This window comes from Glycine soja, chromosome 20 (assembly GCF_004193775.1).
Source record: "Glycine soja cultivar W05 chromosome 20, ASM419377v2, whole genome shotgun sequence".
In the NCBI taxonomy this organism is placed as follows: Eukaryota; Viridiplantae; Streptophyta; class Magnoliopsida; order Fabales; family Fabaceae; genus Glycine; species Glycine soja.
In genome coordinates, this window is record NC_041021.1 from 41,766,482 (window position 1) to 41,780,074 (window position 13,593).

Below are 13,593 nucleotides of genomic sequence, written 5' to 3' on the forward strand. Positions count from 1 at the left end.
CACATAAACAAACAAAGCCTTAGAGTGTGTTTAGATTCTCGTTTGTGAGACCTGATCTGTGTCCAATTAGATGCTACCAAGAGTAGCTTATGCGTTTTTCTCTAAAAGTGAGGTGATTTTGCATAAATTATGTGTTTTGGGTTACCGTACTGTTAAATGTAACCCATGTTTTTTTTATCCAAGGGTGTTGTTACTTCTCTGTTTTATGCATTGGAACACGCAAACGGACGTTTGGTGCCTCTCAAACGATAATCCAAACATGTTCTATATATACTTACGTTGCCAACATGCTTCTAAAGACGAGTGTCTGAATTATGGTTAAGAAAGTCTCAAATTAAGGTTTAGACAAAAGCTTGTCTCTTCTATCTAACTTTTACTCAAACCATGGTTTGGAGATTGTCAACTCCAAAAAAACACTAAGTTTTGTTTTATGATCATTGGCGTTTAATTGAAATTTTAGAGTAATAAAAAAAACCTTGACATTTAAATATATAAGTAATTGATATTTAATGAAAAAACATAGGTCTTTCACCTAAGGAATTAGGAATTAGAATATTATTTTTGAATTGTGATTAATATTAACGTTGGATTATAAGTTGAATATCATGTTTTAATGTAAAAAGAGTTTGATTCAGTGATATTTAACCTTGACAATATTTGTCATTTAAAGTTCATATCGTTTTATTGTGTGTTTATAAAAAATCTCATAATTTATAATTTTATTTTGATTTATCTTTATTGTTAAATATTATATTCAAATCATCATTATTTATTTGTAATTTAGATAATAAAAACATGTGATATTTATTAATTATTGTATAACTCCTTGTGAAAACAATAATTCTTATTTATTAAATATTATTTGACAAGTTGATAGGCTTATCTATCTCAAGACATAAAACAAATACACTATTAGTTGTTGAATGCAACTTGATGAGATCAATAGATTTAGTAACAGCAGCAAACAATACGGCTGACTTTCTCCATATCCCATGATGTGAAAAGAATCATGTACTAAGCTACAGCTTGCACAGTCTCATCAGATTTTTCTACCACTATTACTACTATTATTATTGTCATGGAGCAATAGATTACTCACATGCGACGTGTTTTTCACTAGGCATTGAGACGAGTACAGTACTAAAAATTTTCAACCAAGTATACATTTGCATCTGAGTGACACATCTCCATGAAGTGACTCTCCAACAGCCACAGCGACAAAGACATTCAACCGTTGAGATCTCGCGAAGGAATGAGTCAGACCCCAAATTCTTAATAGTCGACATGGGCAAAGATAAGCCACAAAATTTACATTCCCTTATAAAACGGCATTATTACACAACTAACGATTTAGCATTAGTCTTTTTCTCCAACACCCTAGTTTTGAAATTTGTTGTTTCAACTTATTAGTGATCCTAAATGGATACACATACATAAAAACAGGTATAAGGTAAAAAAGTGGCTAAAGTCCACCAAGTCAAAAGTAAACAGCAATTGATGGGCATGTAAATAGCATCTTTCAATAGTACCCCGGATTAAAACCCCCAATATTCCTGCCAAACCCCGCAAAAACACTCTTTAGTTTTGTACTTTAATACTGTTCCACATCAGTGAAAAGACGAGCCACGGGAATGAATGTTGTAGAGTAGTACTATTTAATTTTGATGTCAAAACCAAGCCACCTTTATCGGTATAATTTTAATCATGGACTGATTAAGAGAGGCCCTGGAATTCTATCATGAACATCAATCTTTTTTTGTTTGTTCACATATTTTTCTCAATTACTTTGGCAATCACTATACATCAAAACACTCATTTTTTTCAGGATTAAAAAAAAATAAATAAAAACTCATTTCTTCGCATTAAAAAAATGTTAGTGCCCAAGTGATTATTCTGACAAGCTTCCACCTTCATTCAGTCATCATAAATATTCTCCAAAAATAATTAAAAAATCCTGAATCAAAAAATCGTCTTCAATTCATCAACTTCCTGCACAAGGAAAAAGCATTGATCATTATTAATAAGCATACATTGGTAACTATAAATAAGCATATTTTTAACGAATTAACACCGATGTACATGCTTAATAATAATTTTTTATGCATAAAAAAATTATGTAGTACCTGATGACAATGAAGGACTGTTAATACTCAAATTGGGCTGAGACAATGGAAGGTTGTGTGTTTGTTAGTTGGGTATCAAACTATGCACATTACTGAAGCAAAAATGTGAATAGCTACCAAGATGATGATGTACTGTACTGATCATGTGTTAGGCAAAGCATGACTGTAGCCCAAAACTACAGATTATAAACTGACAAAGATAAAGTAAAGGTAAAATTAGACAAAGAAGCAGGCCAAAAGCAGCACAGAGAAAAGCATGAAAGAGAAGAAAATTAACCTTTTTGGGTATGTGGGAAATGGGTTGTCCCTATCTCCCTCCATGAATGAGTTTTCTTCAAAGTAATTCCAGCTTGGTAATGGGGGACCAATTGCTGAACAGTAATAGGTGGATGTAAGATTTCTAATTCAGGAGAAAAGAATAATTGTATTGACAATAAGAAAAGAACCAAAGGACTTCAAAGCAGAAAAAGATTTGAGATATATACTTTTCAGATTATTATTCTGTGAACATATTCTGTTTGTATTGACTTCCGAATTCATGAAATCAATTTGCATATCTAGTAAAGCAAGATACACCTAATGCCCAACATCATTTTAGTATATTCTTTTAGACTCTATGTTTTGATTGCACTAGCAGGTTCCACTCTATTATGTTCAACCCCATATATATCATTTACAGCTTCGGAATCTAGTACTTTTGGTCTAGCCAACAAGAAAATAAGAAAAAAGAAAAAGTTGAGGCCACCCTTTGGGCCAATGGGGCATGATCAGGTTTGCTAAGAGCCCTGCACGTGTTTTTTAGTTTTATCTATTTGTATGAACTTAAGAAGAAAAAAGAAAAATCACTCAGATACCTAAGTTCCACTATCTCACAACACAAGCATGATTGTGGAAGTGCATAAGGGATAGATAGTGTAACTGAATGTGAATGGATACGTATATCCAACCTTTCTTCCTTTAGAAAAAACTCAGCTCAGTGTATCCACCAGAATATGGCAGAAGTTCCTCCACCTCAATTCTGGAACGAGAACAACTCATAGTTTTCTTCAATCTGCCATGAGTTGACTCAACCTCAGCACAAAATATGCCATAAACAGGTCTGTGGTCTGAAAACTTTGATTCTCCGCGGACATATGATAACTGATGGAGACCTTCTCCGTACCACAAAATTCGGTCACACCTATGAAAGAAAAAATTCATATCAGCATAAGTAGCACAACTTGACAAAAATAAATCATAAACTATGAATGGTGCTTTATGCTTCGTTTTAGATCATCTAATTTTTTATCTTCATATCATTTTACTTCCTCTTTTAGCATTTATACTGAGTTTCTTCTAAATTCCTAGTAGGTGATGTGATAAATGATAATTTTACCAAGCTGGAGTTCTCCTTTTCTCTTTGGGGTGCATATCATCTCCAGCATATCTATCTGAATTAGTTGAATACTTGTAAGTTGGAGGAAAATATATCTTCCCTTCATTCCATCCCACAAACGCACGGCCTCTTTTCTGCTCTATTCTCAACTGCCAGGAATGTCAATAATTGAGACTCATTATGCCTATTTTACAGTGATAATACACTTGAAGTTAAGCAATAAACATGGAATTATTTATGAGGGTGAGCAGACATACTTGGTCATTCTCTAACAATGCTCTCCAGTTTTGCATCTCAACGAGTGCCTTAGCAGATCGGTAGGAGAGTGCAATCCGATAATTCAAATCTCCAAGCCATATAATTCGACTATATTAATGGAATCAAATTAAGAAAATGCAAAATTTCAGTTAATGGAAAGAAAAAACAATCATAGGGAAACAGAAGTGTGCATTCTACTTAAGACACAGGGAGAAGGTGATATATTAGCAAGGGGGCCTAAAATCACTTCACATTTTTTTAAATATTAAATCTTAGATGAATGTGAGCAGATTCTTACTCATGCTCGAGGATTGTCTGTGGAGAATTCTCATTGTCCACACCTTGAACACGAGGAAACCTTGTCTTTTTAAGAATCTCCATCACATCAGAATTTCTTCTTAGTTCATCACCTTCTTTCTGTCCTGAGGTTAAATGGCTACAGATAAAGCAAAAGCTAGTTTCATGCACAGACATACTAATTGAGATGGATCCCTGCAAATAAAAGCCAAAGTAACTCCTCTATTTAAGCCAATTTCAAGTAACAATCGTGGTTGCCATGAATTAATCTAAGGAAAAACAAAAATTGGAAATAAGACTGACTAAAAATTCACCTTATTTCCAAGATAACCCATCAATCCTCTGCCAACACAAGACACTTTCATATTTTGAACCTGATCCTTCAGTTCACTTCTCACCCATATGGTAAGATATATCCCCACCATTTGCTTACTTGCAACAAGGCAGTACCTTGAGTGTCCTGGTATGGCATATCCATCTTCATTAAAGGCAGGTCCAGCACCACCACAAGACATTGGTGAAAATAAGACTGTACTTGGTGAATCCCCAAGGCCATTGTCATCATCAGATGAACCCCATCTTGAGTAGTCACTTGGTCTTGAGTAGTCACTTGCCCTGGAATAGTCACTAGGCCTATAACCCCATCTAAAACTGGGATCGAAGTCACTTGGCCTGTGACCAAAAATTACTCTATCACAGACACTGTATCTTCGATCTAGTCGTGGCTGCACAACTGAAGGATCATTGTCCATTCCCCAACCACTAGAAGTTGTCTGGAACGATCGCCTATGGAAGAAAGATGAGTTCTTCTGCCTGGCTGATCCCTCAAAATCTGCATTTAGCTCTACAACTGGTTGTGGTATGGGAGACGGTGTATAGCATCCACTACTTCCACTGGTGCCAGGAAGATTGTTTAAAGTCTTTCTGATGAGAGCCAACCATTTTTTGGCAGGGCCGTTGTCTTCTGCTCCCAAGATATTACCAGCATTCAAGGGAACTATCTCTTGAAATCTGGAAGAGACAAGTAGAAATATGTTACTGGTTACTATTAATGCTACTTTTGATTGAAGACAATGTTGACAAGTACCAATTCCTACCCAAGAACATAAATATCAGCCGGTGGTGAAGAATGAAGCCAATCATCTAAATTCAAGGTACTTGGTGGGGATCTTCCAGCTACATTCCATGTAGCTACGAAAATGCTGTTTACAGAGAAAAGGGACACTAATGAAAATCTGAACAACGCTCTTTTTTCCCATAAAGAAGGTAAAATCAGAGAAGCAGTATACCTATAATTCTGCACATCTATAATTCGAGGATGGTCAAGATTCATTCTTGCTCGCCTCACCTGATCTGCGCTCCTGCCAAACTTTTCTGTTTATTACAATGAAGATTTTGTGCGAAAAGTCAGAATTTTAAACAACACCAATATCTTTAAATGGACTTGGTTCAAGAAATGGAATGGGAGTAATTCTATACCTGTTTTGCTCTTTTTGATCGTGCATGGCTCTCTCTCAGAGAAGCTATTCCTACCTCTATATTCCGTGTCACCTCCTGAAGAAGGAAATCAATGTTGATGCATCAACCAAAAAAAACTATAGTAACTGATTTTATATCAGGAAAAAAAATGGAAGAAAAAAAACAAATGGATTTGATGGACATGTATTTCAGAGTTCAAAGTATGTATGCTTGCACTTTGTTTGGATGCCAAGAAATTGTAGCCACAAACAAAATTGGTGAGAACATAAAACTTCAGACAAAGACATCTTTGCCTCAGGAAAAGCTAATATAGTATTTGCATAGCTTAATCTTTTGCACTAGATAACAACTAAATTTGACTGAGCATGACGATTGATCCTAGGCTTCAATTTTCTTTCCAAATGATGTTACTAATCTACTTCCTTCGGTTTCTCCGGTGCCCAACTAGAACCTCAAATTGTTTAAGGCATCAGACTGGACAGTGCTATCATCACAAATCTCTCATGGGATTTAATTCTAGGCTTGTTGCTCCCTTAGAAAGTGATCACTAGTAGAAAGAGCTTTGGAGAAAACCAAGATACCAACCTCCATAAGCAACACCATTTTCTTGGGAATCCTCAGTCTTGCTTTTGATATTAAAGAACTTTCTGACCATTTTCTTTGACCATGAGAGCTTCATCAAGCAACAGAAAGACAAACAGTCAACAGCTTGCAATATGCAAACACCAACACACTCAAAATGTTGAATTTCATTCCCCTGGAAAAACAAAAGGAAAAAAAAAACAAAACAAAAACGGAAACTGAATTCATCTTTGTATTAAAGGAAATTGGCAAAACCTTGCTTTTCTTGGAATTCTCATCTCTCATTTTTGCACACTTCTACTTCATACAGCTCCTCAAGCTCTCTGATATTTCTCTGCGGCTTAGAAGTATGCTTATATATCCAAAACTTCTCAGAATTTCAAAGAGCAAAATATCATTGCTTTGGAAACCCCTTCTCCAATCTCCACACTACCTATCTATGTTTCAGAGCTGAGAAACAAGACCAGGCTCATTTGCTGTTCTGTTTCTCAATTCCAGAGAAACACGAGAAGCTCAACAAAACAGAGCGAAATGCCTTAAGTGTTTTTGCTTGCTTTCCTCTTCTGGTGCTGCATGTGCTCTTGCCACACTAGTATAGTAGAAAGTGTAAGAACATGGAAGCAAACTCCGATAAATATGAAAGAAAGCGCCACCAACTCAAAGAGAGAGAGACAACACTTTAATGCGTGGAAGTGAGAAGAGATTCTGAAGTAGTAGAACAAGACAATGCAGCAGCAAGCATATAGAGAGAGAGACTCCTCGTTCTCTGCAACCACAGGAAACAAAACAAAGTATCGAATTTGAACAGAATAAAGCGCAGTAAAAGAGAGAGCATAGAAGAGCTTTATTAGTAGTATTAAATAACATTTTTTTAGTGACAACCTTAGCTCAAGACAAGGGGGCAACGGGCAGGTAGTTTTTTTTGCTTTAAGGCTTCTGCATAAAACGACCCGGTCAGCTCATCAAAGCTGCCCTTGGTCAGCAAAGCGAATAGAGGATGTGAACTGTTAACTGTTATGTGAGATCTAACACTATTCCTATGCCTGCACTCTTCTTCCAGTTTTTTGGTCTTCCAATTAAAGCAAAAGCAGTTAAAGAAAGAGAAGAAAAAAAAAAAAAAGAAGATAAAGGCCTTGTGTTGTGTATGTTATTATGTTATAGTATTGTATTCAATTATTGGACAAAGAATGTTTGGAAGAGAAAGTAATAGTAAACTGGTGTAGACGTGTGGTGTCATGGCTTATAACTTGTAAGCCCCTACAATAATGAAAACAAGCGTCTCATTTTTGGGCACGCGAATGAATCCTTTCAATTTCAAAAATTAATTTTTGTCTTTCTTAGATTTGATTTGCCATGTTATGTGACAAAGATATTTTATATGGAGCAATGTTGACGTTTGATTCCATAGGTGTAGTGCCACTGAATAATGGCGTGTTGCCAAGCAACTTTGAGGCCCTTTCGGCTCTGTCCTAGCTAGACTTGGAATGTCTTTGGATACAATGGCAACTCACCCAATTTTGTGGTGTTGTGGCTTCCTTTCTCCCCTTTCCCCTCGCGGTGTTCACTGGTCTTGTGATTATTAGACTTTCGAGTAAAAAAACCATTCATTAGGAGCTTCCAGTCTTCCATCACTCGGGGGTTTCACTTTATTGTTTCCTTTGATTTCCTAAGACCTTCATTAATCATACAAAACAGTACTAAAAGATTCGAATAAATCATACATCCTATTGAACCAATTAAGTTAAACCGACAATAATCAATATCTCTTTAAGAAAATTATACCAATTTCCAAAACAAAATTACCTTTTGGCTTTGGCTCCCTGGTTTGAATTCTTTTTTTTACCCATGTCTTTTTTTCTTATTCTTGAATCTCCTCTCGAATAATTATAATAGTTAGGAATTTTATTTTGGAATCTAAGACTAACAGATTTAAAATTGACTTTTTTTATATTTTCTATAAAAGTCATATATAGAGTTATATCAGTTTTAAAAATTATCATGTCTCTTGAATAAGCTCGTCAAAGGTTGAGGCCATAGCCCCACTGTCCACCAATCTTTTTCCTTCTTTCACTAATTATTGGGCCTCTCAAGTATCTCTTATTAGTCAAAACTGTTTTGATATAAAATAGAAAATGTATTAAGTTGATACAGCAATACTGCATCTGAAGACTTATTATTATTATCAAGGAAAAGGAGGCATTTCATCATCCAAGTCCACCCTACAAAATAAAAGGATGAAGTTTTTCTAAATTGAACTTATTTAGGAACTGCAAAAACTATGCGCTTTTAATTTAATTTAGTGCATATAGTGATATAAAGTCATTAAAATTTAAAGATGTGTAGACCTTGCTTATTATTTTTTTTTTACTTTTTAGATAAATTAACTTTGAAAAATCAGAAAAACATTACTAACTTAACTCCACTAACTCTAAGCATATCTGTATGTGTTAACTATAATAATTAAAAGCAGGTCCAATCCAAATAAAAATGGTTCAACTTTTCTGACATGAAGAAAGAAAAGTAAGGCCGAAACAAAATCAGCTGCTGCAGTGCAGCCTGCAAAAATAGACACGAGTAATAGGGTCAAAGGTATAACAAAACTCTCCACCACTAAGTTTGAATTGAATTTCTCAATTTCAGAATTTTGGGACTGATGCAAGAACAGTAATACTATGGTGGGAACAAATCAAACAAAATGGGTCTAATCAAATTCAAATCTGGGTAACTAATTATAAATAATGCGAAAGATGCATACAAGGTATAGGTCGTAGCAGACAGGAAAATTAAGGCAACTGGGGGAAGGCCATTTGCAATTCCCTGCCTTGTGAATTTCTCAAAGACATTAATAATGGGTAGACTCCCATAGTTATCAAATCAAGGTTATCTAATCAGAAAAGCATAATCTTATTTTATTAAAAGGTTATATAAATGGAATAAAAAAAAAACAATATTTCGTGGGACATGCCAATACATAATCATGAACGGTAATACACTTCAATTTGTTTAGAAAAAATATATTAGCAAGATACTCAATAAATATAAAATTATAACTTACTGATGTATTTCTTTTGCAAAGTACTAGTACTATATTAGCAATATGCTCAAATATTTAGTTTTGTAATAAACTTCTGTATGGTAACATCATTTCAAGTAAATCTCAAAACAAATATTTGTCCTGTATGCAAACAATATAATGAAGTTTTGGTTAACTATTTTTTTTATTGGTAGAAATTAAAGATAATATTAAAGACTTACAATAAAATACATATCATGTTTAATCAATTAAATTAAATTAGACTGTTGTATTGATTAATCTAATTCTAATCTTACTTTGAGAGTATAATATAGGTGATGGCTCTGCTTTTGCTTTATGTAGGAATTGTGCAGCATGGTTATGTTTATGCATCGTTGAATGTGGCCTGTGGGTGAATGATTTAAGAGACAATAAGGAAGAGATTGAATAATCCAAATAAACTGGTAAAGGAGAGAATTGTTGCATTGATGAAAGAGAATTGGGGCATATATAGTAATTGCATATTTAAAGAGAAAAAAGAAGTGGTCCCGCATTTTAGAATGTGCGAACTCTTCACGATCAACTTCACCTATCTATCTTCCTTCTATCTTTGAGTATTGACAACCTAGAAGATGCAATAGCATCTTCATTATGGTATCTAACCATAACCAACGATTTTGGATTCAACGATGATATGATGAAAAGGGATATTTGGATGCGTGTTTTATTATATGTGTCAAAAGAGACAAAGCTATGAGATTTTTTTATTTAATTAATTTGAATAGGTTTAGTGAATTAACAGAAAAATATTATAGTTCAACTTTATGAAGTAAAACATTGTACACATATGTTCATTCTTTTTTTTTTTTTATTTCGTTCAAACAAAGGCTCATGGCATTACAAGAGAAAAGAGAGGAAAATAATATAGTTGGAATACTGCTGACCAAAAAAAATATAGTTAGAATACATTGCATACAATGAAATTCAAATATTTATATCAACAGTTCGTTGATTTGAGTAAAATTAAAATTAATTTTTAAAATAAAGTTTTATATTCAAATTTTATGAATAAAAAAATATATAATTTTAAAAAAGAACATACTAAAGATCGTCAATTTAATTCTCTACTAGAGATTAATTATTAAAGTCAATATTATAAGACATAATTTTTCATCCATATGAATAAGATATTTCTAAATAATATTTTTAAGAATGATATTTCTAAAAATCTACACTATGCCCACATTTAATGTTATTTATGACTTTTTTTTATATAGAATATCTTATTATAAGAAAAAAAAATGTTCAAAGTATATAAAATTCCCTTCTTTATGATTATCCACTATTAATTTCGTACTACATGAATCATTCTCTTGAAAATGAAAATATGAAATATACCCACTTTACTTCATAGGTATAATTTGGTGTAATTAGTCTTTGTTGTTTAATTTTTCTCCCTTACAACAAAAAAAATAGAGACTTTTTTTTGGGAAAAAATCATTAAACAAATATGGAAAATTTTACAACCGTCTTAATTTTTCAAAAAATATTTATCATATTTTTGGAGTATTGAGATAGATATAAAAAAATATAGAATGGTCCTTATAAAGTTATAACAAATCGCCACGGCGCGCCACTAGCTATAGTTAATAGAACGTCCCTATAACAACTTTAAAAGTGCTAGCTGACTTGAATCGCCTGCTAAGAACTTTAAAGTTTGTTTCTAAAGCTTGCTTTAATTTGAGAGAAAATGAGTTATGCATTGAAATTGTAAAAAAAAATATCATTTAATCATAACTCATTATTATTATTTAGGATAAATTTATTAATTTTTAAAATAATTATTTTAAAATAATTTAAACATTAATTTATTATTAAATAACAATAAAAAATCATTTTACAATATCCATGCATAAACATTAAACTCTTAATTTTATTCTTCTAGATTTTTTTTCTTTCTCATTTCACTTTCCATGGTTAACCTACATCTATGATTAGCTCATTAATTGTTCTCACATGAATTTCATATTTCATCTGTTGAGAGTTGAATGAAAAAAAATTAAAGATTCCTGTTGTGGCCTTGTGGGTATATAATTCAAATTCAGTAAAAATATATGGTGAATTCGAAAGAGAGAAAAAAAACTACTGGTTTAAAACACCATGCAACAATTTTTTAATATATACCACATAATAATGAAAGAATTGAGAGATTTACAATAATATTTTCCAAGAGAGTACATCCTATTATAGCACAGTTATGGCTTTATGGCAACAAGTTCGTGTGGAAAATGACCATGACAACAAAAAGAAAAAGGCAAAAGATATATTACGCACATCTTGAAATTAAAGAGAGTATTTATATGATACAATTTTCTTTTCTACACATAAAGCAATCCAATGCGTACTATCATAAAGTGGTATCAAGGGGGACACCGTCCCGGAATATTCAGCAAAGACATGATGAGTATTACGAATCAATGCAATATTTTCACGTAAATATTGAACCCACGGTTTCTTGCATTTCCACCACTTTCTTATGTGTGCAAGTTTGAATTTAGCACTATGGGATACTCATTATTCAACAAGAAGAAGGAATGGGGAAGGGAAATAGAATAGGCACCTTGATAACGAAGGCGTTTGAGTCTTGGTGCTCGGAAAAATCCTTCGCCACAAGTTAATTAACCAAATAGTTGGAAAGCATTGAATGCTTGGAACTTGGGACCTTATGCATTCAATTCGTTGCACTCTCAGGTAGGTATCATTCATAACGGCCAAACACAAAGTCCATATATTGAATAATTGTAATCACAATGGGTAAGATTTCTATTTATGATACATACACACGTGTAAATATAACATATACCTAATGTCTAAAGTCTTAAATTAAACAAACAAAAACGTCAAACAGTGTTCTGAATAAACATTACTATCTCATCAATTCAAATTTGAAAAAATAGAACTATTTTTCAAAAATAAAAAGAAAATAAAGAAGTCAAGTAATACTTAACTGTAAGTGCTTTTATTTCTTTTTATAATTGCTCTTAAATTAGCTAATGTTATGAAATATTTATGTTAAAAATTAATGCAATTAAAATACAACGTTCAATAAGAATGAGCGTAGTGTTTTTTTTTATTTGTTTGCAGTTCAAATATCTCCAAAATAACATGCTTAAAAAATCCAACTATAACTATCAATTATGTTGAATCTTATTGGTAGAATAAACGTTTTGTTTAAAAATACTAATTTTGATAATAAATTTACGAAAAGAAGTACAAAGCATAAAAATTTTATATCTATATCACTACCTAATTGCGAGGAAGTTAAATTCATATATTTTAAACAGTTATAGTATACTATATATGATAATTAAATCTGAATTTGTAGATACTCGTTCTGAAATGTAACAATTCAACCCATACCAACCTCAAAGTATGTGATTGAATGTGTATTAGAATTTGGATTTTATTGTCAAAAAATTTATAATTATTAAAAAATTATAAATCAATTATTATAATAGTTAAATAATTTGAATTATAATAATACTAAATAATAAATCTGAAATTACACACTTCATTAAAAAATTAGTTCTGAAATTTCTTATTTTAAAGATTTTTTTGTTTATTAATTTCTATAAATTATTTGAATTAAAATGTGGTCGATATACTCGATACATAGTTTTTTATAATTTATAATATAAAAGTAGATGCAGACAAAAATAAAATGCAAACAAAGATTTTGCAGCACAGAAATAAATAATTGTAACGTTTTTGCATTATACACTTTAGAAAATAGTTTATCCTTGATGGTTTTCCCGTTGACTAGTATCCTAATAAAGTCTAAGAGCACTAGTTTAAAAAAAATTAAAAAATTATAAGAAAATGTAAAAAAATATCATGAATATTACAATTTTATGTATATCAATAAAAAAAAATTACTTTAAGTCATTTAATCACATGGTTGATATTTGTCTCCTATGCATATCACTCCATTTATCTTTTTATGGTACTTTAATATAACATTTAAGAATGGTATGATTGTTGAAATATAAGGGTAAGTATAAGTTTGTCTTCAATGTATCTGATAAATAAATGATTGTTCAATTATACCTGTTTCCTGAATAGCAGCGGCAAAATTGAATGCCATTTTTATACGGCGTGAGGGTACACGTTTTCTTTTAATGAAGGTACACATTGTTATTGAATAAAATTATTTAAAAAGATGTATAGAATAATAGAGTGGACAGTATGCGCAGGGCATTGGGAAAGCAGAATCCAAAATTAGTATTGTGCATTCCTTAACAGAATTAAGTGTGATAGAGCGTCCTCTACGTAATCCATTTTATGATGTTTGTCACACAAATTCTTATACTGGAATGTCTTTCACATAAGTAATTGATTAATTTTATGGGCACCCAAAAGGTCAAAAAAAGAACTCCAAGAAGATCTGCTTCTTGCTTTTGCTTTTT

General features: G+C 32.1%; 1 protein-coding gene across 1 annotated transcript; it reads right to left on the reverse strand.

Annotated features, from left to right (window-relative positions):
• Positions 1-1,739: 1,739 nt before the first annotated feature.
• LOC114402322 (type IV inositol polyphosphate 5-phosphatase 7-like) lies at positions 1,740-7,239 on the reverse strand. The gene is made up of 14 exons (XM_028364840.1): positions 6,997-7,239; positions 6,370-6,880; positions 6,118-6,205; positions 5,533-5,607; positions 5,343-5,427; positions 5,151-5,255; positions 4,368-5,064; positions 4,055-4,248; positions 3,756-3,864; positions 3,499-3,647; positions 3,071-3,303; positions 2,401-2,494; positions 2,124-2,313; positions 1,740-1,989 (listed from the first exon to the last, which is right to left on the reverse strand). Exons 2-11 carry the CDS (start codon positions 6,397-6,399, stop codon positions 3,081-3,083), a joined length of 1,755 nt encoding a protein of 584 aa, XP_028220641.1. The 5' UTR covers positions 6,400-6,880; positions 6,997-7,239; the 3' UTR covers positions 1,740-1,989; positions 2,124-2,313; positions 2,401-2,494; positions 3,071-3,080.
• Positions 7,240-13,593: the final 6,354 nt, after the last annotated feature.